The 26657-nt window shown below is 46.0% G+C and overlaps 1 protein-coding gene across 3 annotated transcripts in view; it reads left to right on the top strand.

Annotated features, from left to right (window-relative positions):
• The window catches only part of DENND4B (DENN domain containing 4B), an 83373-nt gene extending 68660 nt beyond the window's left edge, over positions 1-14713 (top strand). For all 3 annotated transcript variants that reach the window (XM_069768172.1, XM_069768165.1, XM_069768176.1), the window contains 10 exons: positions 8717-8899; positions 9000-9409; positions 9488-9604; positions 9678-9853; positions 10947-11082; positions 11156-11398; positions 11478-11577; positions 11664-11832; positions 11902-11966; positions 12051-14713. In XM_069768172.1, the coding sequence (XP_069624273.1) occupies positions 8717-8899; positions 9000-9409; positions 9488-9604; positions 9678-9853; positions 10947-11082; positions 11156-11398; positions 11478-11577; positions 11664-11832; positions 11902-11966; positions 12051-12196 (1745 nt within the window). In that variant the 3' untranslated portion in view covers positions 12197-14713. The remainder of the gene's footprint in view (positions 1-8716; positions 8900-8999; positions 9410-9487; positions 9605-9677; positions 9854-10946; positions 11083-11155; positions 11399-11477; positions 11578-11663; positions 11833-11901; positions 11967-12050) is intronic.
• The last annotated feature ends 11944 nt before the right edge of the window (positions 14714-26657 follow it).

Raw genomic sequence — 26657 nt, 5'->3', positions numbered from 1 at the left:
GCGTTTTTCCAGTTATTCTATGCATTTGGGAAAAAATGTACAAAAAAAACACGTCAAACGCATGAAAAAACGCATGCAGATTTCTGGCACAAATGTCCGTTTTTTGTCAGGAAAATTTCTGCATGAAATCCTAACGTGTGCACATTCCCTAAATGTCATGGTTGGGAAGAACCACAACTCACAAAAGGGATCCCTCTGCTAATTAGTCAGGAATAGATCTCTACATTTCAAGCTCAGTTATTGATATTTGTGTGGAGGAATATAAAATCTATGTGTTGCTAACAAAACCCTTCAAAAAAGGAAAAAAAATATGGGTCTGTGAGTGTGGAATATTTCTTCCCATCTGTAACATCCCTGAGCTTTCAATGGATAACGGCCAGTAATTTCTCCAGTTGGTCATTATTAGAAAAATGTCTGGTTAAAAACCCTGACCTTTGCCCATCTGTGCGACAATAAGTTACCATCCCCAAGATATCTGACGATGCCAGGGAGTAGGAATGCTGGGAAATCCCTATATAAATCACTAAGATGGTCTCCGATAGGATTTGAAACTGAAATGCCAAGTGAAATGTTAGCGGTAATCATCTTGCATATAAATATGGAAAACTGGAAAAAGAAAGGTGACATATATTAGTTATAGATTTATTTCTAGATTCTAAACACTTTTTTCCCTTTTATCTCTTGTAAGAAAAATTCAAATTTGATGACTTTGTCCCTTACTTAGCTAGAAAGAGAGACCTTCACCAAAAAAGAAAGATTTGCCAAGAATCCTTTCACCATTAGTGATCTCTGCCTCACTCAGGAGCCCCTCAGTTCCTCTACGTGGAGCACTACAAATCTCAGGAAACATTTGCCAAGAATCCTTTCACCATTAGTGATCTCTGCCTCACTCAGGAGCCCCTCAGTTCCTCTACGTGGAGCACTACAAATCTCAGGAAACATTTGCCAAGAATCCTTTCACCATTAGTGATCTCTGCCTCACTCAGGAGCCCCTCAGTTCCTCTACGTGGAGCACTACAAATCTCAGGAAACATTTGCCAAGAATCCTTTCACCAATAGTGATCTCCGCCTCACTCAGGAGCCCCGCAGTTCCTCTACGTGGAGCACTACAAATCTCAGGAAACATTTGCCAAGAATCCTTTCACCAATAGTGATCTCTGTCTCCCTCAGGAGCCCCGCAGTTCCTCTACGTGGAGCACTACAAATCTCAGAAAACATTTGTTAAGAATCCTTTCACCAGCAGTGATCTCCGGCCACCTCAATCAGGAGCCCTGCAGTTCCTCTACGTGGAGCACTACAAATCTCAGGAAACATTTGCCAAGAATCCTTTCACCAACAGTGATCTCCGCCTCACTCGGGAGCCGCACAGCTCCTATACATGGAGCACTACAAATCTCAGGAAACATTTGCCAAGAATCCCTTCACCAGCAGTGATCTCCGCCTCACTCGAAAGCCCTGCAGTTCCTCTACGTGGAGCACTACAAATCTCAGGAAACATTTGCCAAGAATCCTTTCACCAGCAGTGATCTCCGGCCGCCTCACTCGGGAGCCGCACAGCTCCTATACATGGAGCACTACAAATCTCAGGAAACATTTGCCAAGAATCCTTTCACCAGCAGTGATCTCTGGCCGCCTCACTCAGGAGCCGCACAGCTCCTCTACATGTAGCACTACAATTAACTTTACTAAACCCACTAGTGTTCACAACTAGGAAAAAGATTATAATAAGGAGTGGGAGAGGACTCTGAAAATCTCCTACAAATCAAGCCTTGCATCACTTACATGACACCTGAAAGATTGAGTTCTCTTCATCCCAGTCTCACCTTTGTTGGACACCAAGTGGACACAGAGGACATTTAACCTTTTGTTTTGGGATTGCTGCAGTATCCGGGTACTTTGGAAAAAGGTTAAATCTCTTATTACTAAAGTCATAGGTAATTAAACCTCACTCGCCCCTTCCCTAGCAATTCTATCTTTGGGCATCGCCAAACTGTTAAGAGAAGCAATACATTGTCTCCCGTACCCTAATTACTAGCAATATCTATATTGTGGGGCTGTACAGACCCTCCTATCGAGGATATTATTATTATTATTATTATTATTATTATACATTTTTATAGCGCCATTTATTCCATGGCGCTTTACATGTGAATACGAGGCAAATATAGACAAATACATTAAACATGAGCAGATAACAGGCACACGGGTACATAAGGAGGGAGGACCCTGCCCGCGAGGGCTCACAGTCTGCAGGGGAGGGGTGATGAAACACTAGGAGAGGGTAGGGCAGGTTGCGCGGCGGTTCAGTAACTTCAGGATCACTGCAGGCTGTAGGCTTGTCGGAAGAGGTGGGTCTTCAGGTTCTTTTTGAAGGTTTCTATGGTAGGCGAGAGTCTGATGTGTTGGGGTAGAGAGTTCCAGAGTATGGGGCAAGCACGGGAGAAGTCTTGGATGCGGTTGTGGGAAGAAGAGATGAGAGGGGAGTAGAGAAGGAGGTCTTGAGAGGATCGGAGGTTGCGTGTAGGTAGGTACCGGGAGACCATGTCACAGATGTATGGAGGAGAAAGGTTGTGGATGGCTTTGTATGTCATTGTGAGGGTTTTGAACTGGAGTCTCTGGGCGATAGGAAGCCAGTGAAGGGCTTGACATAGGGGAGAGGCTGGGGAATAGCGGGGAGACAGGTAGATTAGTCGGGCAGCAGCGTGTAGGATGGATTGGAGCGGTGCCAGAGTGCTAGAGGGGAGTCCAGAGAGTAGGAGGTTGCAGTAGTCGAGGCGGGAGATGATAAGGGCATGCACTAGAGTTTTTGCGGTGTCGCGGTCAAGGAAAGCACGGATCCGGGAAATATTTTTGAGTTTGAGACGGCAGGAGGAGGCAAGGGCTTGGATATGTGGCTTGAAGGAGAGGGCAGAGTCGAGGATCACCCCGAGGATATCCCGGAACGAGTAGCCGCACAATCCTAGCATAATCAGGCTTTGAAAACGCTTGGTGTCTTTGGAACAAGAAATTTGCCACTTCTTTGTGTTAAGCCCTTTCCAGTAGCGTTTATGGGCCTGTCCCATCTGTCAGCAGCAGTAACTTGGTGTAATACATGGTAAGCTCACTCATTCTCAAATGCAACGGAAACTACGTTTACTGTGGGTACAGTGGCCACTTCTTGGCCACATACTGTGTGTTCACAGCTTCCTTTGTTTTGTGTGTCCCATTTACCTATTCCCCCATTACCCTTCCACTTTAACATTTTGGTTTTAGATCAGATATTTTCCCTAATTCCTCCCCTTGCCGCCACCTCCTTTTTTGGAACTGGCTATGGGCGGGGCTTTATGTGGTGCTCTGCTTACATACACATCCTTATAGGCTTATGACAGGTCACTGATCCCTCAGTCACCTGCCTCCTATTTTACATACTGCACTTACACAGTTTATATTGTGGACTTTGTTAAAAATAAAAAAGTATCTACAAAAAATGTATGTACAGCAAACTGGAACTGGCGGCAGCGTATGTGCAGTAGCATCTGTGGATACACAAGGGAAAATAACACATGGAACAGTCCCAGCAAAATATCCAAAATGGTGTAAAATTACAGAGTCTCATCCGTCTGCTGACTCGCCGGGGAACAGCTGGGACTTCCAGAGCCGACTAACCCACATGTGGCATGCACAAAGAGGAGGTAACAAGAAGCTTAAGAAGCGGACAGTTCATTCAGGTACAAGGCCAGATAACCGGAGGCTCACAACCTCGCTTCTCCGAACATCTCCATGAAGCCAGGCCATTCCTGGCCACTACAAATGGACCCACCGGTTGCCTGAGCCCCATGGATACAAATCCTGACTACCTCTAACATATCCATGGATTTGTGATAATTAGTGGAGCAGATCTGTATTATTCCAGCCCAGTACATGTAACGTTTTTTGCTGCCGACGGACCGCTTTTTCCCCCACATCCCCGCACCTTACAATGGGGCAGCGGATGCGCAGGAAAAATGCATCCGCTGCCTCCGTTGTGCCTCCGTTTCACTGCTAGCATCGGAACCTCGGCCCGTCGCAGTGCGACGCTAGTGTGAAAGTAGCCTAAGCCGGCATCCTGTAGAATGACTAATCTGCGTCCCCTCGTAATGAAGCCACGATGTCTTGGCTGCTGTCCTATAAAGAGTCTCTGGTTCTTTGGATCTCTATACTTTGGTTGACTGGAGGTATAATTGTTACAGAGAAGCGTCTCCTTTTTTATAGTAAACAACTGACCTTCAAACCAGCATCCAGAGGTCAGGAGAAAGATGTGATGTAGTGAACTGTCATTGTTTTACAATGTTAATTTATTTGCACAGTTTTTCCTCCTCTACTTTGCAATTCAACAAGCTGGCTGGCCTGAACAATGTGAATTCAACTTATCAGCAAACATCATTGTTCCATGACTCTGTATCACTAGTCATCCAGGATAAAAGCACAATATGTTACAACAAATTATCAACTTACAAGCCAATATTATTGGCTTACACGAACAAAAGTCAGTTTTTTTGACCAACTAGAAAGAAACACATTCAAAAGTCAACATATAGATTAGTGTATTCCTCCTGTCTTCCTGAAAATGGGCATCTGGTTTATTAACCCCTCTCTGACCTTATGACGTACTATCCCGTCGAGGTGCCCTGGGCCTATCTGACCCTCGACGGGAGAGTACGTCATAGGCTCACGGGGGGAGCGCGGCCGATCGATATCGCAGCTGACATCCGGCGCTTTGTGCCAGGAGCGGTCACGGACCGCCCCCGGCATATTAACCCCCGGCACACCGCGATCAAAAATGATCGCGGTGAGCCGGCGGTATAGGGAAGCGTCGCGCAGGGAGGGGGCTCCCTGCGGGCTTCCCTGAGACCCCCGCAGCAACGCGATGTGATCGCGTTGCTGCAAGGGTCTCCCTACCTCCCTCCCTGCTCCAGGCCCGGATCCAAGATGGCCGCGGCATCCGGGTCCTGCAGGGAGGGAGGTGGCTTACCAAGTGCCTGCTCAGAGCAGGCGCTTGGTAAGCCTGCAGTGTTGTAAGTAAGATCGGTGCTGTGCAAACTGTCAGATCATCGATCTGTGATGTCCCCCCCCTGGGACAAAGTAAAAAAGTAAAAAAAATTTTTTCCAAATGTGTAAAAAAAAAAATAAAATAAACAAAAAAATTACTAAATAATGAAAAAAAAAAAATATTATTCCCATAAATACATTTCTTTATCTAAATTAAAAAAACAAACAATAAAAGTACACGATTAGTATCGCCGCGTCCGTAACGACCCCACCTATAAAACTATATCACTAGTTAACCCCTTCAGTGAACACCGTAAAAAAAAGAGGCAAAAAACGACGCTTTATTCTCATACCGCCAAACAAAAAGTGGAATAACACGTGATCAAAAAGACGGATATAAATAACCATGGTACCGCTGAAAACCTCATCTTGTCCCGCAAAAAACGAGCTGCCACACAGCATCATCAGCGAAAAAATAAAAAAGTTATAGTTCTCTAAATAAAACGATGCAAAAATAATTATTTTTTCTGTAAAATAGTTTTTATCATATAAAAGCGCCAAAACATAGAAAAATGATATAAATGAGGTATCGCTGTAATCGCACTGACCCGAAGAATAAAACTGCTTTATCCATTTTACCAAACGCGGAACGGTATAAACGCCTCCCCCAAAAGAAGTTCATGAATAGCTTATTTTCGGTCATTCTGCCTCACAAAAATCGGAATAAAAAGCGATCAAAAAATGTCACGTGCCCGAAAATGTTACCAATAAAAACGTCAACTCGTCCCGCAAAAAACAAGACCTCACATGATTCTGTGGACTCAAATACGGAAAAATTATAGCTCTCAAAATGTGGTAATGCAAAAAATATTTTTTGCAATAAAAAGCGTCTTTCAGTGTGTGACGGCTGCCAATCATAAAAATCCACTAAAAAACCCGCTATAAAAGTAAATCAAACCCCCCTTCATCACCCCCTTAGTTGGGGAAAAATAAAAAAAATTAAAAAATGTATTTATTTCCATTTTCCCATTAGGGTTAGGCCTAGGGCTAGGGTTAGGGTTAAGGCTACAGTTAGGGTTGGGGCTAAAGTTAGGGTTAGGGTTGGGGCTAAAGTTAGGGTTTGGATTACATTTACGATTGGGAATAGGGTTGGGATTAGGGTTAGGGGTGTGGTTAGGGTTAACGTTGGGATTAGGGTTAGGGGTGTGTTTGGATTAGGGTTTCAGTTATAATTGTGGGGTTTCCACTGTTTAGGCACATCAGGGGCTCTCCAAACGCGACATGGCGTCCGATCTCAATTCCAGCCCATTCTGCGTTGAAAAAGTAAAACAGTGCTCCTTCCCTTCTGAGCTCTCCCGTGTGCCCAAACAGGGGTTTACCCCAACATATAGGGTATCAGCGAACTCAGGACAAATTGGACAACAACTTTTGGGGTCCAATTTCTCCTGTTACCCTTGGGAAAATACAAAACTGGGGGCTAAAAAATAATTTTTGTGGGAAAAAAAGGATTTTTTATTTTCTCGGCTCTGCGTTATAAACTGTAGTGAAACACTTGGGGGTTCAAAGTTCTCACAACACATCTAGATAAGTTCCTTGGGGGGTCTAGTTTCCAATATGGGGTCACTTGTGGGGGGTTTCTACTGTTTAGGTACATTAGGGGCTCTGCAAACGCAATGTGACGCCTGCAGACCAATCCATCTAAGTCTGCATTCCAAATGATGCTACTTCTCTTACGAGCTCTGCCATGCGCTCAAACGGTGGTTCCCCCCCACATATCAGGTATCAGCATACTCAGAACAAATTGGACAACAACTTTTGGGGTCCAATTTCACCTGTTACCCTCGGGAAAATACAAAACTGGGGGCTAAAAAATAATTTTTGTGGGAAAAAATTTTTGTTTTACTTTTATGGCTCTGCATTATAAACTTCTGTGAAGCCCTTGGTGGGTCAAAGTGCTCACCACACATCCAGATAAGTTCCTACTTTCCAAAATGGTGTCACTTGTGGGGGTTTCAATGTTTAGGCACATCAGTGGCTCTCCAAATGCAACATGGCGTCCCATCTCAATTCCTGTCAATTTTGCATTGAAAAGTCAAACGGCGCTCCTTCCATTCCGAGCTCTCCCATGCGCGCAAACAGTGGTTTACCCCCACATATGGGGTATCAGCGTACTCAGGAGAAATTGTACAACAACATTTTCTCCTGTTACCCTTGGTAAAATAAAACAAATTGGAGCTGAAGTAAATTTTTTGTGAAAAAAAAGTTAAATGTTCATTTTTATTTAAACATTCCAAAAATTCCTGTGAAACGCCTGAAGGGTTAATAAACTTCTTGAATGTGGTTTTGAGCACCTTGAGGGGTGCAGTTTTTAGAATGGTGTCACACTTGGGTATTTTCTATCATACAGACCCCTCAAAATGACTTCAAATGAGATGTGGTCCCTAAAAAAAAAATGGTGTAAAAATGAGAAATTGCTGGTCAACTTTTAACCCTTATAACTCCCTAACAAAAAAAAATGTTGGTTCCAAAATTGTGCTGATGTAAAGTAGACATGTGGGATATGTTACTTATTAAGTATTTTGTGTGACATATCTCTGTGATTTAATTGCATAAAAATTCAAAGTTGGAAAATTGCGAAATTTTCAAAATTTTCCGTTTTTTTTCCACAAATAAACGCAGATAATATCAAAGAAATTTTACCACTATCATGAAGTACAATATGTCACGAGAAAACAATGTCAGAATCACCAGGATCCGTTGAAGCGTTCCAGAGTTATAACCTCATAAAGGGACAGTGGTCAGAATTGTAAAAATTGGCCTGGTCATTGACGTGCAAACCACCCTTGGGGGTAAAAGGGGTTAAGATCAAATGCTGTCTTTTCAGCATCTGTTGCCGATGGGTGCTACTGCACATAGCTAGTCAACTGCTCCATTTTGCTGTACATACATTATTTTTTTTAACAAAGACCACAATATGAACTGTGCAAGTGCACTATGTAAAATAGGAGGCAGGTGACTGAGTGATAAGTGACCTCTCATAACCATAAGGATGCATATGTAAGCAAAGCACTACCTAAAGCCCCCTCCACAGGCCGCCCGCAACCCCCCTCCCCTACAGGCTGCCCTGGAGCACCAGAATCTCAGTAATGTATGGAAGGGACATTGCTGCCCCCCTTATTGTGGGGTGTAACGTATGGAGGGGATGTCTCTGCCCCCCACCGACTGTGGGGTTTAACATATGGAGGGGATGTTGCTGCCCCCTTATTGTGGGTGTAACGTACGGAGGGTATGTCGCTGCCCCCCTTATTGTGGGGTGTAACGTATGGAAGGGACGTTGCTGCCCCCCTTATTATGGGGTGTAACGTATGGCGGGGCCATCACTGACCCAATCAAGCCCCCCCCCCCCCACCGATTGTGGAGTGTAACGTACAGAGGGGACGTCCCTGCCCCCCGACAGTGTGGTGTAACGTACGGAGGGGACGTCCCTGCCCCCTACTGTGGTGTGTAACGTACGGAGGCGATGTCACTGCCCCCCACTGTGGTGTGTAACGTACGGAGGGGACATCGCTGCCCTCCTGACTGTGGGGTGTAACGTAGGGAGGGGACCTCACTGCCCCCTCGATAGTGGAGTGTAACGTATGGAGGGGACGTCGCTGCTTCCCGATAGTGGCCACCTGATAATGTATCTGTTCTTTGTGTTGCTCTGCAGATACCTGGACAGACAGCAGCTGCTCGGGAGACTTCCCCCCACAGCTCAGCCTACTGCGACAGACCTCTTGGTCCGGGCCCCCAAGTCGGGTTCCTAAGGGCATCACTACGGGGAAACTGGTGAAAAGCTGGAGCGTCAGCTGTACACGGAGTGACGCGTGTATGCTGGAACGGGTGACGAACCGTAAGTGACATGCAGAGCACAGTGCATTTTGGGAGTCTCAGTTTGGATGGAGAATCCCTTTGAGCTGTTTTTTAACCACCATGTGTTTTTTTTCCCGTAGTGATGGAGGATCTGGAAGTGGAATCGGTTCCCATAGATCCAGACACCAGACCTGGTGAGGTGCCGCTGATTCTCGGACCCTCAGAAAATGGGAGCTTATCCAATGTCAGCTTTGTCACAGACGGCACAGGCAGTGGGACGGTCACATCCGATGACTCTGAGCTGCTCCTGACAGAGAGCTCCACTGTCAGCAGGAGCCGGGATGACTTGGGCAGCAGTGGCAGCTACAGGGATGGGCTGCATAGACGGAGCCTGGCCGGGAAAATCCAGCAGCTGCTTACTCCCTCCAGGAAGCTGCCCAGGACCTCGCTACTGCGGAAGGCCGGCAGAGTGTCCGAGACACCTTCTCTAATGTTGGAGCACAATTCTGGATGGAGGGTCCACAGGAGACCTGAGTCCACGGCCTCTGAGGTGGGCAGCTGCTGCAGTAGTTGTAGGGGGGTCTCATGTTCTGATGGTGGTTATTAGTCCTGTTCACTCTTCTTCCAGAGCTCGGTGTCCCTGGGAAGTGAGGCCGACTGCTCCGATGCCTCAGTCTGTAACTTTGCGATCCATAAGTCCATGGAGCGTCTGTTGGATGGCTACCAGGATGTGGCCACTGTGGAGGTGGGCGTCATATCTATAAGGATGCCAGCTGTTGCTGACCTCGGCATGTGACTGCTCCTTTCCCGCTCCTTAGGTCCTGCTGTCCAGCTGCTCCCTATGTCATGCCTGTCACTCCCTGATCTATGATGAGGACATCATGGCTGGCTGGACGTCCGATGACTCCAACCTCAAGACTACGTGTACGTTCTGCGGACAACACTTTGTGCCCTTCCTGAACGTCAAGATCACTGACCTGCAGAGACCGCATAGGTGAGGGCTGGCGCACCCCTCTGTGGGGTACTGCAGTGATCCAGGGCTCGTGGTCTCCTGATGACCCGTGTTGACCTATGTGGGCACCGTGTCCACAACTGTGATGCGCTACCGCAGTTTCCTGTCTTTTAACTCTCTGTATCCTGCAGTCATATAACAGGAATGCAGCGCACATGATCTGTACCCACAGGCACAACCCAGCGGACTATTGGAGGCCAGTAGAGGTGACTGCACTGCATACTTGGCTGCACTGAAAAAAGCAAAAAATGTAGAATAACTACCAGTGATTAGAATGATCCCATCTAACGATAAATATAATACAGCATAGGTGAAAATTAAAACATAACTTTTAATGTGAGCTTAAAAGATATCACAAAAAAAAGTGTCACCCTAAGTGGAGTAAAACGGGGGGGGGGGAGTAAAGTTTCAATCATGTAAAACCAAGCCAATACAGAAACGAAAACCCCTTTAGGATAAAAAGATTTCTCTTGCAGTGGCTATAGCGAAATCAATTTGGACCAAGGTATGGTGTCAAGAGCGTTACTGCACATGCAAATCACTCATGCAGGTGACAGCAATAGTTCTTATACCCTTGGCTGCATAAATAAATATCAGTTATCACATAAATGTCACAAACAATGACATGATATAAAATATGCAACCTGTGAGATTAAATCATAAAGAGGAACGATCTCACCAAGATCAGGCACGGGAGAAATGGATATTCCTGGGTTTAGGGATGATCCATGGAACAATGCGTGGGGAAGACAATACCCTGTCAATCCCTATGTGGCTAGCGGTAATCTATCCCCAAGACTCCCGCCCTTACAAGGGCAGTCCACATCTACCCCTGTATTAAGCATGACCTGCACTCTCCCTCATGGATTGTTCCAACTCGTTTCTTCCAAGCTGAATCATCAGGGGCCTTACTTGTATTAGGAGATAAAGTGCCTAAATGCTAGATAGCGGGACATAAAGTCCCGTCACTTACTATGCTATACTACACCCAATGTGTGTGCTAGGATATAGGGAGCAAAGCCCCAATATTCAAATTACCCGCAGCTGCTCATTATGTTGCCCTCTGTGTTGGCAGCACTGATGACTCCTGTGAAGCAGCCACAAAAGGAGGCGCTGTGAGCCACGGCCCTGTATTAAGCGACCGCTACCAATGTCTGGTGCTGGACGAGGACGGGTCTCATGTCCCGAGTAATGGCTACCCTCAGATCCAGGTACTGTGCTGGGCATCCCTACTGGCAGAGTGGACATCAGTCCCTTTTTCTCATTCTGTTTCCCTCCTTTCAGCACAGCGCCAGCGATGTGAACTCAGAGATGGTGACGGTGGCGTATCTCTGCCCATTGGTCCTCCGCAAAGAGATGGAGAGCCTTCTGGAGAACGAGGGCGGCGACTTCCTGTCCCAACCGGAACTGGTGGACAGTCATCCCATTATCTACTGGAATCTGGTTTGGTATTTCCAGCGCCTGGCTCTGCCCAGTAACCTACCGCAGCTAGTTTTGGCGTCAAAGCATGTACAGCTGTCTGCACAGGTGGGAATCAGGCCGAGTGGTGGCGCATTACTAAGGAGGGGCACTGAGGTATCCCTGACAGCCTCTTCATGCCCTGCAGGTTATGGACCATCCACACGTCAGAGTCCGTTTATTATGGGATGTCTTGCTGCAGGACCCTGACCGATGGCCGCCCATGTACTCCCTATGGAAGCTTCACCGTAAGTTATTGGCTCCTTTAGCATGCAATGGAGCAGTGCCACCTGGTGGGCAGGTTCCATAAACTCGTGCGTTCTGTCCTGCACAGGAAACCTCCCAAATCACCTGCACGGCTGGCGCTCCCACTCTCATCCTTTTACCCTGGAGTTCCTGGAAAAGATCCTGAATTTCATTGGACTCTTTGAGGTCCATAAAGCAATTCAGCTGCTATTAAATGTCCTCCAGGAGCAGAACTCCCCACCGCAGATCATCCAGAGGTAGGTGATTATTAATGGGGGTCCACCTCACAGCACCCTGCCTCCAACCCGTGCCCTGACCTCCTACAGGGGGATCTACCGCGAGATGCTGCTGCTGACAATGGCTGCCCTGGGGAGGGAGCACATGGATGTAGGTGAGTGACTGGTCACATCTGAGGTTGGGATACATGTGGAACCGTATGTGCCCTTAATCTATAGATCCCCTTTATAACCCGCAGCCGCATTCGACAGCCGATACAAGATGGCGTGTAAGAAACTGAGCAACTCACTGGGAAAGGAGGAACTGCGCAAACGGCGGGCTCAGCTCCCCAGCACCAAAGCCTTGGACTGCCGCAAGACTTTTGGCGCAAACCTGGAATGCTAGGCCTCCTCGCTACGTGGAAAGTGTAATATGGAGCGTCGTCTCTGTTCTAGTCGGAGACTGTGCGCACAGAGAGCTGGGGTGGGTAGGCAGCACTGTAATCTTGTCACGGGCACCATGCCAGCATTGTACGCCTGCCACCCCCTCCTGTCCTCGCTCTCCACCCTCTCACCGGCTGAGCAGAGTGACAGCTGCCAGCCCTTTCCTGCATCTCATCAGACGCGTGCCAACCAGTGCTCGCCGCCAGGACGCTCCACTGGACTCTTCACCATTTTTAATGCTGTGAGCTCAGTTTTCTGGAGCCACGACCCATGCTGATAGCCCTCCCTGCTTTTTCCTGCTTAGGTCCAAGAGGGCGTTAATCTCAAGCGCCAAAGATTTTTCTTTTTCCCACTTCCCATTACTGCCAAGGGTCTGTCTTCCAAAGATACTGGGCAGGGCAGGAAACCCGTTGCAGCCTAGGTCAACTGTGTTTTACGTTTCTGGATGGGGGGGAGCAGCACCACCCGCAGGATGCCATCAGTGTTACAGAGGTTTATATTTTGTTATTTATTATTGTGGGCCCCCGGGGTCCTTGTGTTTACCGTACAGTGTTGAGGCATCCTGTATTATGTCACATGACTGCGCTGTGGAGACCTCTGCATCTGTAGCATTTTCTAATTATTTCCGACCATTCTTTTATAACCAGGGTGATGTATAGATTATATCATTTTTTATTGTTTCTATTTTAGTTTTTTTTTTTTTTTTGCTGTTTTTAATCCCACTGTACCCCCTAGTGGCAGGGGAGGCCATTCGACATCATTACTATCACCCATAGAGCTCAGTATACATTTGTATGCAGGACGGGGCTAGGGATACTGGAAATAAAAGTGTTTACTTCATTCACTGAAGGAACTTAGTGCCGTTTTTAGCAATATTCAATGAGGAAATAGAAGGTTAATAAAATATCCGACACTCTAAAAATGTGGGTCATAATGATACCTGTAACCTCGAGTATAGTGTCTGTCAACATAAAAAAGCAGAACCGGTCAGTGGTCTTTGGGGGTCAGTCTGGCCTGGAGGAGAAGCAGATCCTGACCAATGGTGTACGAGGGTCTGTCTAACCTAGAGGAGAAACAGGGCAACGGCTACGGTCTATGAGGGTCACTCTGGCCTAGAAAAGGAGCAGAGCCAGGGCTATGATGCATGAGAATCACTGTAGCCCAGAGGAGAAGCAGAGCCAGGGCTATGGTCTACGAGGGTCACTCTGGCCTAGAGGAAGAGCAGAGCCAGCGCTATGGTCTACAAGAATCACTCTGGCCAGAGGAGAAGCAGAGCTAGGGCTATGGTCTACGAGGGTCACTCTGTCCTAGAGGAGGAGCAGAGCCAAGGCTATGGTCTATGAGGGTCACTCTAGCCTAGAGGAGAAGCAGAGCCTGGGCTGTGGTCTACGGCGGTCACTCTGTCCTAGAGGAGGAGCAGAGCCAGGGCTATGGTCTACGAAGTCACTCTAGCCTAGAGGAGAAGCAGAGCTAGGGGTATAGTCTATGAGGGTCACTCTGGCCTATAGGAAAAGCAGAGCCAGGGCTATGGTCCACGAGAATCACTCTAGCCAGAGGAGAAGCAGAGCCAGGGCTGTGGTCTACGAGGGTCACTCTGACTTAGAGGAGGAGCAGAGCCAGGGCTGTGGTCTATGGCGGTCACTGTCCTAGAGGAGGAGCCGCGCCAGGGCTATGGTCTACAAGGTCACTCTAGTCTAGAGGAGAAGCAGAGCCAGGGGTATGGTCTATGAGGGTCACTCTGACCTAGAGGAGGAGCAGAGCCAGGGCTATGGTCTATGTGGGTCAGTCTAGCCTAGAGGAGACACAGAGTCAGGGCTATGGTGTATGAGGGTCACTCTGACCTGGAGAAGGAGCAGAGCCAGTGTCAGGAATCCCACCGCGCTGCCACCAATATGTCACGATTCATGGGGATGATACCTTTACAATCCCCACCAATCACACCAATTTGTCATGAACCGGGGTTGTTGGGTTGCCCCTGGTTTTTTGTGAAGGGGATTTATCTATATCCCACTTCCCAGTTCCGGTTTGGAACTTGCAGCTCACTGGCGTCCCCTTACCCTCAGGTCAGTCAGGGTACTGCACTTAGGATAATTAGTCGCCAGAAAGGCTGCCTTACTTTGTACTGGCTAATGGGCACACTGCAGCGAGGGCGATATAACTACTCCCATTCAGGCGGGAAAAATAATTAACACCGCCGGTCGCTACAAAGCCTCCCAATTGCACAGGACAAGTTCTGCTGCCACCAGCTCCGATTTCATAATTATTAACGGGTCTGGAACCAACCCAGATTCGTAGTGTAATTCACTTGAGAGGACGCGACCGTACGTTATAGAGCAAGGAAAGACAAGCTAGTAATTTTATATTTTACTCCAAAAAAAGGTAGTCAGGGTTTACAAAGGTATAAAAGATATTAGAAAGAAGACAAATATCGTATGTACAATACAATTACAAATAAAATGGGATTAGCGTTGAAAAATCACTTACATTTCGTTATGTCATCTTTTCGCTGACCGTGTGCTGTGGGGAAGGACGAGTATATATCCAGATGCATCACCCCTGTATAGCAGCTAGACCCCAAAGAAACGTGTAGACTGTTTGCTTCACTCACTTATTTCCTAGCCTAAACACAAGGCACTCCCCCCGTGGTGACCTCACTTAGAGGCTGAAACCTCCCCTTTTACTTGGCGTTATGGCAACCATTTTTCTACCTAGCTCGCTGTATAAATCTCTTATACGAAAGACACCATGATCAAGAGGTGCACCACGTCAGGACGATTTTTTTAAGTGTAAACACTGCGTACTTACATGACCCGCTTACGGAAAAACCCACACTTTGCACTCATTGGGTTTAGCTTCTAGCGATTTCAGGGAGTTATAGAACCCTAGATGGACATCCGGAATATATAATTCTTATATCTCTAACCCTGATCGGTGCCAATATATATAACCTTAAATGAACAATAGAAGCTCAGACTTTCTATACCAGTTTTAACCAGTACAAGGTGGGAGGGGGAATGAATGGGGAAGGGAGACTTGTCTGCCTGCAGCATAGCCGCATAAAATCTTGAGGGAGGAGGGTAATGAAGGGTTTTGGGTTACACACTCAGGCAGAGTGGGAAGAGGGGGGGAAAGGGGTCGAAAAGGTTCACAGCGTGTGTCTGAAAGCCATGGAACTTTTAGGTAGATCCCAAACATGGCATATTCCCATTATCGTGACAGCCAGGCTATGGTCTACGAGAATCACTCTGGCCCAGAGGAGAAGCAGAGCCAGGGCTATGTTCTACGAGGGACACTCTGGCCTAGAGGAGACGCAGAGCCAGGGCTATGGTCTACGAGGGTCACTCTGGCCTAGAGAAAAGGAGCAGAACCAGGGTTATGGTCCACGAGAATCACTCTGGCCTAGAGTAGGAGCAGAGCCAGGGCTTTGTACTACAGAGGTCATTCTGGCCTAGAGGAGGAACAGAGTCGAGGAATAGTCTGAGTCAAACTAGTCTTGTTTCAGGAAAGTCAGTTTGGCCTAGGGGTGCAGCAGAGCTGAGGCAATGGTCAGTTAGGGTCATTCCAGTCTACTAGAGACTAGGAATGGTCTACAATGGTAATTCTAGTCTGGTTTAGTAGTAGAGCCTGGCCAGTGGTCTGTGAGAGTCAATCTGGCCTAGAGGAGAGCCTGGCTAATCGTCTACGAGAGTCTATCTGGCCTAGAGGAGCAGAGGCGTAGAAATGGACTATGGGGGTCAGTCTGGCCTGTAAGAAGACCAAAGCTGGTGGAATGGTCTATCAAGGTTAGTCTGGCCTAAAAGAGGATTGGAGCCAGAAAAATAATCTACAAATGTAAGTCTGACCTAGAGGAGGAGAAGAAGCATGGAATAGTCTGAGAGTTAGTCTTGTCTGGTTTTGGTTTAGGAGGGTCCTTGTGGCCTAGAAGAGGAGCAAAGCCTGGCTAGTGGTCTACAAGGGTCAGTCTCGTCTAGAAGAGGAGCTGTGCCTGGCTAATGGTCTAAGAGGGTCAGTCTAGCCTCGAGGAAGAGCTCTGCCTGGCCAATGGTCTATGAGGATCCGTTTGACCTAGAGGAGGAGCTCTGCCTGGCCAATGGGCTACGAGGGTCATTCTGGCCTAGAGCAGGAACTCTACCAATGTGTTTCTGCGAACCCTGTGTCCGTAGGCAAAATACGCTGACATACCCATTTTTTTTTTTATCAGCAGCATGGGCTGTAAAACGTCCCACACACAGATGACACACAGGGATGTCATCTGTGTGACATGTATCGGTGCCTAAGATGTAGCGGTACAGTTAGCCCTGTTCCCCGCCGCTGGGTTTTGAAGACTGCTCTCATCATTCTCCCCTGCTCTGCTGGCAATCAGGGCAGAATGTTGAGAGTTGTATTCAACTGATAACAGCGACAGCAGGTGACTGATTGGACTATTACTCCCATCAGCGTACACCTGCTGCCACGAATACCAGTGACAGCAGGCAGTGGCTGATCGGAATTATTCATCACCCGCCACCTGCTCTAAAGATAAATAAAAATTCTGGCGTGAGTTCCCCTGTATTTTCTGTAACCAGCCAGGCAAAACTCACAGCTGAGGGCTGTTTCCCCCCCCAGCCTAAAAATATCAGCCTGCAGCTGTCCAGAAAAGGCACATCTATAAGAGCAGCAGTGACGTCATTGAGGTTACTGCAGGTCATTGAGGCTGCTTTCCCAGCAGGACCAATGAACTGGTGACCTCAGCATCATGGGAAAAAGTCGCCGAGTTCACCGCAAATCACCATGAGAAATTCTAAAAGTGATCTGCTGTAAAAACTCACTGAGCTGAACTGCTGTGACCTCATGGCTGATTTTTTTTTTCCCACGGTGCTGTGGTCACAGCAGTTTAGCCCTGCTGGGGATGCAGCCTCAGTGACCTCGATGATGTCACCGCTAGCCACTGAAGCTGCGCTCGCAGCAGCTCATTCACCAGTGGTTCTCAGTCAGGACTGTCTCATCTTGGCACCGTCCAGGTTAAAAACTATTTAGGTAAACTACAGTGTTATTTTTGTTTTCTCACAGGAGAACGAGGGCTTCGGTGGAATTAGGCGTTAGATGAGTTTCTTTTTAAATAAAAATGGAAAAGCGTGTTTTGTTTTATTTGTAATAAAGGACTTTAGTCTGGCTGTGTCTTTATTTACATAACAACTATATGATTAGTAATGGATAGGTGTCTTTATAGACCCCTCTCCAGTACTAAGCCATGGGTTTGTTGCCACCTGACAATACAAAGGTGACATCAATCCCAAAAATATGAACCCCACTTGCCACCGCTGCAGGGCAAGTGGGAAGAGCCAGGCAAAGCGCATGCTTAATATCTTTATACTTTTATATTTATATTATATATATATTTATACCTGTACCCCCGGCTGTGAAGACTTTTACCCTGCATCAATAAAGATACCTGTCTTGGAAGGATCGGTGAGTGCTGCCTTTCTTTATCTTCATTGGATCTATTGGCATGTGTTGTCGGCAGGAGCACCCGAGATCCGGCGGCTGTATCTCCGTTGCAGGCGTGAAGGCTCAGCTGTGATTACAGGAGGTGGTGCGGTCTACTGCGTTTCTCAGAGACTGATTTTCCCGTATTGTCTATGACCTAGCACACCGACCCTTAGCTGTTTGCCATCAGCCATTGTAGCCATTCATTCTTAATATTCTGGCGGATATCCATTGAGCATATGGAGACAGAAGATATGGCCGTGAGATAATAATAATAATTTTTATAAAGCGCCAACATATTCCGCAGCGCTTTACAAATTATAGAGGGGACTTGTACAAACAATAGACATTACAGCATAACAGAAATACAGTTCAAAACAGATACCAGGAGGAATGAGGGCCCTGCTCGCAAGCTTACAAACTATGGGGAAAAGGGGAGACACGAGAGGTGGATGGTAACAATTGCTTTAGTTATTCGGACCAGCCATAGTGTAAGGCTCGGGTGTTCATGTAAAGCTGCATGAACCAGTTAACTACCTAAGTATGTAGCTGTACAGACACAGAGGGCTAAAAAAAATGTATGAGAACATGATGCGAGGAACCTGATTGTTTTTTTTTTTTTTTATAAATAGGCCACACAGGGATCGTTAGGTTAATGCATTGAGGCGGTAGGCCAGTCTGAACAAATGAGTTTTCAGGGTACGCTTAAAACTGTGGGGATTGGGGATTAATCGTATTAACCTAGGTAGTGCATTCCAAAGAATCGGCGCAGCACGTGTAAAGTCTTGCAGACGGGAGTGGGAGGTTCTGATTATTGAGGATGCTAACCTGAGGTCATTAGCGGAGCGGAGGGCACGGGTAGGGTGGTAGACTGATACCAGGGAGGAGATGTAGGGTGGTGCTGAGCCATGGAGTGCTTTGTGGATGAGGGTAGTAGTTTTGTACTGGATTCTGAGATCAGGTTTACAAGCCGGCCGGGAGGATGTTGGGCATTATTTTAAAGAGTGCGAGCAGGCGAACGAGATTCAGACACGGACAGAGTCCCTCGGGGCTTAAGAGTCTGGAAGGAAGTTGCACACTTCACTGATGATCCCACATTTAAAGTTGAATGGGAAAAAATAATGCTTAAATGTTCACAAGATCTGTTGCAGCTAGTACTTAAATCCAACATACAGAATTATGAACAAGTAAATATGGAGATGCGGAAAACGCAGGATGAACTAAAGAGCAGGCTGACAGAAAATCAGTGGACACAGCTGAACAAAAAATTGGACACTAGAATGACCCCAATACAGGCAGAAATAAAACAACGCAAGCGGGATAAATTTACCGCGACAAAAGTGATTTCGAAACAGGTCGAATATTTACATGGAATAGGCCACAGGTGAAAACCGAGGGACTGATAGAACATCGCGGACAAACAATAGATATAAGAAACACAGACAGTACCGCAGGAAAGATTACCTGACAACAGAGTAGGACTCGAGTTTAAGTGAGGGGGCGGCTGCCTCATTGGGTTCACTGGAAGGGACACCCCAAACAGATAATATAGAACCGGGGTTCCCTTTAGGAGGAGGACGCGACATAGAGCGTATCTTGGAGGCAGAGATGGTAGAAACCGCAGTGGACCAGAATGTACTGAATTTGACTGACCACCAATTGGGCCCGGTACATATTTCTTTGTTAAATAAAGGACTTTCCTATTGCATTCCAGATGAGTTCAACCTAACAAATTTCAAAATTGACCTCTTTCAAGCGGTTGGGAAAATGCATTTGCACAAAGCCTTTGCATCCAACCAGAATGTACCAGCAGTAAAGGAGGGGGAGACCGGTAACTATCGGCCCACTTGGGTTCTTAGCGGGAGCGGGGGCACAAGCATTGGCTGATTACAGGGATGACGCTAAATTGCTATTAAGTATAGCGGATGAGAGTTCGAGTTTAAGTGATGATTCCACAGAATCGACAGGAGCCTTCATGGGAGGAATACCTTCTAGATACATGCCCCCCGTGTCACCTGGGAACGTGATAGACCTTTTCGAGCTACAAGTAATTAAAGAGGTAGAGGCACTGGTCTACCGTAAGGCTCCACCAAATCTGTCAGTGTTAGAAAAGAAGGCACTTGGTAAAATCTCTCATTGGTCTGACACAATAGTAACACAGGCAGATAAAGGAGGCAAGACGGTTTTGATTCCTAGAACCATGTACGTCAGAGAAGCCATGAGGCAATTGTCAGATACAGACACGTATAAGAAATTATTGAAAGATCACACACAAAGGTTCAAGGGAGATTTGTGGTCCTTTCTAAAACAAACAGTAGAGGATCACGTTATCACCCAGAATAAGGCCATTAAATTGCTGCTGGAGTTCCCCAACTGGTATCACGTCCCAAAGATCCAGAAATCTACAACTGACCCACCTGGACGGCCCATTGTGTCGGGGGTTGGATCAGTGACTGAACCACTGTCACGTTATATAGATTGGCTACTACATCCGATATTACCCCTTTATCCCATATGACGTACTATCCCGTCGAGGTGCCCTGGGACTTAATTCCCAGTGACGGGATAGTACGTCATATGCGATCGGCCGCGCTCACGGGGGGAGCGCGGGCGGGTGTCAGCTGCCTATCGCAGCTGACATCCGGCACTATGTGCCAGGAGCGGTCACGGACCGCCCCCGGCACATTAACCCCCGGCACACCGCGATCAAAGATGATCGCGATGTGCCAGCGGTATAGGGAAGCTTCCCGCAGGGAGGGGGCTCCCTGCGGGCTTCCCTGAGACCCCCGCAGCAACGCGATGTGATCGCGTTGCTGCGAGGGTTTTACCTCCCTTCCTGCATCTTCCAGGCCCGGATCCAAGATGGCCGCGGATCCGGGTCCTGCAGGGAGGGAGGTGGCTTCACAGAAGCCTGCTCAGAGCAGGCACTGTGAAGCAGCCTGCACTTCTATCAGATCGGTGATCTGACAGAGTGCTGTGCACACTGTCAGATCACTGATCTGTGATGTCCCCCCCTGGGGCAAAGTAAAAAAGTAAAAAAAAAAATTTCCAAATGTGTAAAAAAAAAATATTCCAAAATAATGAAAAAAAAAAAAATATTATTCCCATAAATACATTTCTTTATCTAAATAAAAACAAACAAACAATAAAAGTACACATATTTTAGTATCGCCGCGTCCGTAACGACCCGACCTATAAAACTGGCCCACTAGTTAACCCCTTCAGTAAACACCGTAAGAAAAAAAAAAAAAACGAGGCCAAAAACAACGCTTTATTATCATACCGCCGAACAAAAAGTGGAATAACACGCGATCAAAAAGACAGATATAAATAACCATGGTACCGCTGAAAGCGTCATCTTATCCCGCAAAAAACGAGCCGCCATACATCATGATCAGCAAAAAAATAAAAAAGTTATAGTCCTCAGAATAAAGCGATGCAAAAATAATTATTTTTTCTATAAAATAGTTTTTATCGTATAAAAGCGCCAAAACATAAAAAAATAATATAAATGAGGTATCGCTGTAATCGTACTGACCCGAAGAATAAAATTGCTTTATCAATTTTACCAAACGCGGAACGGTATAAACGCCTCCCCCAAAAGAAATTCATGAATAGCTGGTTTTTGGTCATTCTGCCTCACAAAAATCGGAATAAAAAGCGATCAAAAAATGTGCCGTGCCCAAAAATGTTACCAATAAAAACGTCAACTCGTCCCGCAAAAAACAATAATAAAAAGCGTCTTTCAGTGTGTGGCGGCTGCCAATCATAAAAATCCGCTAAAAAAACCCGCTATAAAAGTAAATCAAACCCCCCCTCATCACCCCCTTAGTTAGGGAAAAATAAAAAAAATGTATTTATTTCCATTTTCCCATTAGGGTTAGGGCTAGAGTTAGGGCTAGGGTTAGGGCTAGGGTTAGGGTTAGGGTTGGGGCTAGGGTTAGGGTTGGGGCTAGGGTTAGGTCTACAGTTAGGGCTGGGGCTAGGGTTAGGGCTAGGGTTAGCGCTAGGGTTGGGGCTAGGGTTAAGGCTACCGTTAGGGTTGGGGCTAAAGTTAGGGTTAGGATTAGGGCTAAAGTTACGATTAGGGTTTAGATTACATTTACGGTTGGGAATAGGGTTGGGATTGGGGTTAGGGGTGTGTCAGGGTTAGAGGTGTGGTTAGGGTTACTGTTGGGATTAGGGTTAGGGGTGTGTTTGGATTAGGGTTTCAGTTATAATTGGGGGGTTTCCACTGTTTAGGCACATCAGGGGCTCTCCAAACGCGACATGGCGTCCGATCTCAATTCCAGCCAATTCTGCGTTGAAAAAGTAAAACAGTGCTCCTTCCCTTCCGAGCTCTTCCATATGCCCAAACAGGGGTTTACCCCAACATATGGGGTATCAGCGTACTCAGGACAAATAGGACAACAACCTTTGGGGTCCAATTTCTCCTGTTACCCTTGGGAAAATACAAAACTGGGGGCTAAAAAATAATTTTTGTGGGAAAAAAAAAGATTTTTTTATTTTCACGGCTCTGCGTTATAAACTGTAGTGAAACACTTGGGAGTTCAAAGTTCTTACAACACATCTAGATAAGTTCCTTGGGGGGTCTAGTTTCCAAAATGGGGTCACTTGTGGGGGGCTTCTACTGTTTAGGTACATTAGGGGCTCTGCAAACGCAATGTGACGCCTGCAGACCATTCCATCTAAGTCTGCATTCCAAATGGCGCTCCTTCCCTTCCGAGCCCTTCCATGCGTCCAAACGGTGGTTCCCCTCCACATATGGGGTATCAGCGCACTCAGGACAAATTGGACAACAACTTTTGGGGTCCAATTTCTCCTGCTACCCTCGGGAAAATACAAAACTGGGGGCTAAAAAAATAATTTTTGTGGGAAAAAATTTTTGTTTTATTTTTATGGCTCTGCATTATAAACTTCTGTGAAGCCCTTGGTGGGTCAAAGCGCTCAAAACACATCTAGATAAGTTCCTTAGGGGGTCTACTTTCCAAAATGGTGTCACTTGTGGGGGGTTTCAATGTTTAGGCACATCAGTGGCTCTCCATACGCAACATGGGGTCCCATCTCAATTCCTGTCAATTTTGCATTGAAAAGTCAAACGGCGCTACTTCCCTTCCGAGCTCTCCCATGCGCCCAAACAGTGGTTTACTCCCACAAATGGGGTATCAGCGTACTCAGGACAAATTGTACAACAACTTTTGGGGTCCAATTTCTTCTCTTACCCTTGGGAAAATAAAAAATTGGGGGTGAAAGGATAATTTTTGTGAAAAAATATGATTTTTTATTTTTACGGTTCTGCATTATAAACTTCTGTGAAGCACTTGGTGGGTCAAAGTGCTCATCACACCTCTAGATAAGTTCCTTAGGGGGTCTACTTTCCAAAATGGTGTCACTTGTGGGGGGTTTCAATGTTTAGGCACATCAGGGGCTCCCCAAACGCAACATGGCGTCCCATCTCAATTCCAGTCAATTTTGCATTGAAAAGTCAAATGGCGCTCCTTCGCTTCCGAGCTCTGTCATGCGCCCAAACAGTGGTTTACCCCCACATATGGGGTATCGGCGTACTCAGGACAAATTGTACAACAACTTTTGGGGTCCATTTTCTCCTGTTACCCTTGGTAAAATAAAACAAATTGGAGCTGAATTAAATTTTTTGTGAAAAAAAGTTAAATGTTCATTTTTATTTAAACATTCCAAAAATTCCTGTGACGCACCAGAAGGGTTAATAAACTTCTTGAATATGGTTTTGAGCACCTTGAGGGGTGCAGTTTTTAGAATGGTGTCACACTTGGGTATTTTCTATCATATAGACCCCTCAAAATGACTTCAAATGAGATGTGGTCGCTAAAAAAAATGGTGTTGTAAAAATGAGAAATTGCTGGTCAAATTTTAACCCTTATAACTCCCTAACAAAAAAAAATTTTGGTTCCAAAATTGTGCTGATGTAAAGTAGACATGTGGGAAATGTTACTTATTAAGTATTTTGTGTGACATATCTCTGTGATTTAATTGCATAAAAATTCAAAGTTGGAAAATTGCGAAATTTTCAAAATTTTCGCCAAATTTCCGTTTTTTTCACAAATAAACGCAGGTAATATCAAATAAATTTTACCACTATCATGAAGTACAATATGTCCCGAGAAAACAATGTCAGAATCACTGGGATCCGTTGAAGCATTCCAGAGTTATAACCTCATAAAGGGACAGTGGACAGAATTGTAAAAATTGGCACGGTCATTAACGTGCAAACCACCCTTAGGGCTTAAGGGGTTAACAAGTATTCCGTAGTATACGAAGGACACTGATGCATTTCTAAAAAATATCAGACAGTTTCAGTGGCAACCAGGGTTTGCACTGGCATCAGTTGATGTAGCCAGTCTATATACGCGCATACCACAAGAGGTTGGAGTAGAGGCAATTCGATATATATTAAATACCACAAAACGCAGCAAGATCTTCATTGATTTTGTCTGTGATGGACTAAAATTCATTTTGACGCACAACGCGTTTACGTTTATGGATCAGTGGTATATTCAGACAACCGGGACTGCTATGGGGACTCTGGCAACATGCACTTTCGCCAATTTATTCTTAGGCCTATTCGAGGAAAAATATGTATATGCCACCAACAATGCGTTTTTAAAACACATAAAATTATATTGTCGTTATGTGGACGACATGTTCTTTGTGTGGGACGGATCAGAGGACAGCTTTACTGAGTTTGTCACATATCTTAATGACAATACACTGAACATGGCATTTACATCGGAATTTGGGGGTTCATGACTCAATTTTCTAGACGTTAAGGAGGAATTATTATGTACGACCTTATACCGTAAACCAATAGCATCCAATTCAATGCTGCATTATAACAGTTACCACCCACCCCATACGAAACAGTCGTTACCATATAGTCAACTCCTTAGAGTACGTAGGGCTAATAGCACCCAAGAGGGAGTAGAATCTCAATCAGTGGAATTGTGCCAGAGATTAAAAAGAAGAGGCTACCCACAAAGAGTCTTACAGGAGGCTAATAACAGAGCTTGCGATAGTAGTGTAGGACGGGAAGCTGGTAACTCCATAGGCAAAAGATTCACGTTTTGTTTTAAGTATAGTCCTATGGACCATCACATACGAGCAGCTATACGGAAAAACTGGCATCTTTTAGAGAAGGATAGGGATTTAGCAGAGATAGTCGAAAAAGGTCCATTAATATCCAACAGACGTTGCACAAGGTTGAGGGACATATTGGTTCGCAATCGAATATCAACAGATAAAAACAATTTGTTAGAACAAAGTGCCCCGAAGGGTAATCATAGGTGCGGACATTGCGCTTATTGTAAATATCATATCACAGGTCAAGTCCTCAATATAGGCCCCATTAAACACACAGTCAACGATTTCATATCCTGTAAGACTAAGTACGTAGTTTACGTAGTATACTGTCCTTGCGGGCGGTTTTACATAGGCAAAACTATACGGTGCCTTTACGTGCGGTTTCGAGAACATTTTAAATCAATAGCCTCAGGTAAGGGAGTGCCCAGACTGATCACCCATATTCACGATACTCATGGAGGGGACCCAAATGTCATGAGATTTGCAGGGGTAGAGAGAGTTAGTCTGGCAGCAAGGGGAGGTGACCTGTACAATTTATTGTTAAGAAAAGAAGCCAGATGGATAATGGAGGCAAGAGCTATGGGCCCCTTGGGGCTAAACGACCGAGTAGATATGTCCATTTTTCTTTAAAAGTTGAGGAACATGATGACGCGGAAAATTATGCTGGATGACAATCTTTAGTCTGTTTTGTTTAAACTGTCCCTATTGGTAAGATCATTAGGTGAAAATTGCAATAAAACATAGAAAAGATGTGCGGATGATAGATGAGGGGTGAACTAGTTTCCACCGTCAGTGGAGCAAAAATATGGGAGATTTTTCGATATGGTCACCAGTCAAGAAGGCGTTATGTCTATTTGTATAATCATGAACTATTATCAGGTCATTGTAACATTTATTGTAATTATCTCTCATGCAGACCGATGCAGTTGGTTTCAGAACGTTTGTATTAGCGATTTGATTACAAAGTTGTTTTTTTAACTTGATTTTAACTGTCTTGCACGTGAAGGGGGGTGGTGGGAGGAAGCGGCGAGAGGAGGTGTTTTGCCTCCAATCGCCTTTTTCACCCGGCATGGCGAGCGCTCATTCACTGACCCGAAGAAGCGCCAGGAGGGCGCGAAGCGGCCGTCATCAGGCCTGCCACACTCTATACCTGTACCCCCGTCCGTGAAGACTTTTACCCTGAATCAATAAAGATACCTGTCTTGGAAGGATCGGTGAGTGCTGCCTTTCTTTATCTTCATTGGATCTATGTGCAATAAGTATGCAAACAATGCACCAAGAAAGATAACATTTCAAATTATATATGTCAAGAATAAAAGGCGACCATGATTGCATCATACATGAAATAAAGCAAACTGCAGGCAAAGCTGGCAGTTATTAGTGCACCTAATGTACGCATAAGGGAAGTGCAGAGTAACGCCTAGTTATACAAGGAAAGTGTCATGAACCGGGGGTGTTTGGTTGCCCCAGTTTTTTCTTCAGGGATTTATTTATATCCCACTTCCCAGTTCCGGTTTGGAACTGGCAGCTCTCTGTCACCCCCCTTACCCTCAGGTCAGTCAGCAAACTGCTCCTAGAGTAATTTGTCCCAGAAAGGCTGCCCGGTCGTGTATTGGCTATTGGTCATGCTGCAGTGAGGGCGATATACCTATTACCCGCCGCAGCTGGGCAATACTTTTATAAACTCCTTTCCGTCACTGCCAGCTATACCCGAAAAGCTCAGTACGCTCCGCTGCCACCAGCTCCTATTACTTTGATTAATAGTGGGTCAGGAACCAACCCAATCAGTAGCATAATTTACTTCAGAGGACACTGGAGGTACGTTTTAGAGCAAGGAAAAC

This window comes from Ranitomeya imitator, chromosome 1 (genome assembly GCF_032444005.1).
Source record: "Ranitomeya imitator isolate aRanImi1 chromosome 1, aRanImi1.pri, whole genome shotgun sequence".
In the NCBI taxonomy this organism is placed as follows: domain Eukaryota; kingdom Metazoa; phylum Chordata; class Amphibia; order Anura; family Dendrobatidae; genus Ranitomeya; species Ranitomeya imitator.
The sequence above is the reverse complement of the archived record's forward strand: the minus strand, read 5'-3'. Positions and strand labels throughout refer to the sequence as shown.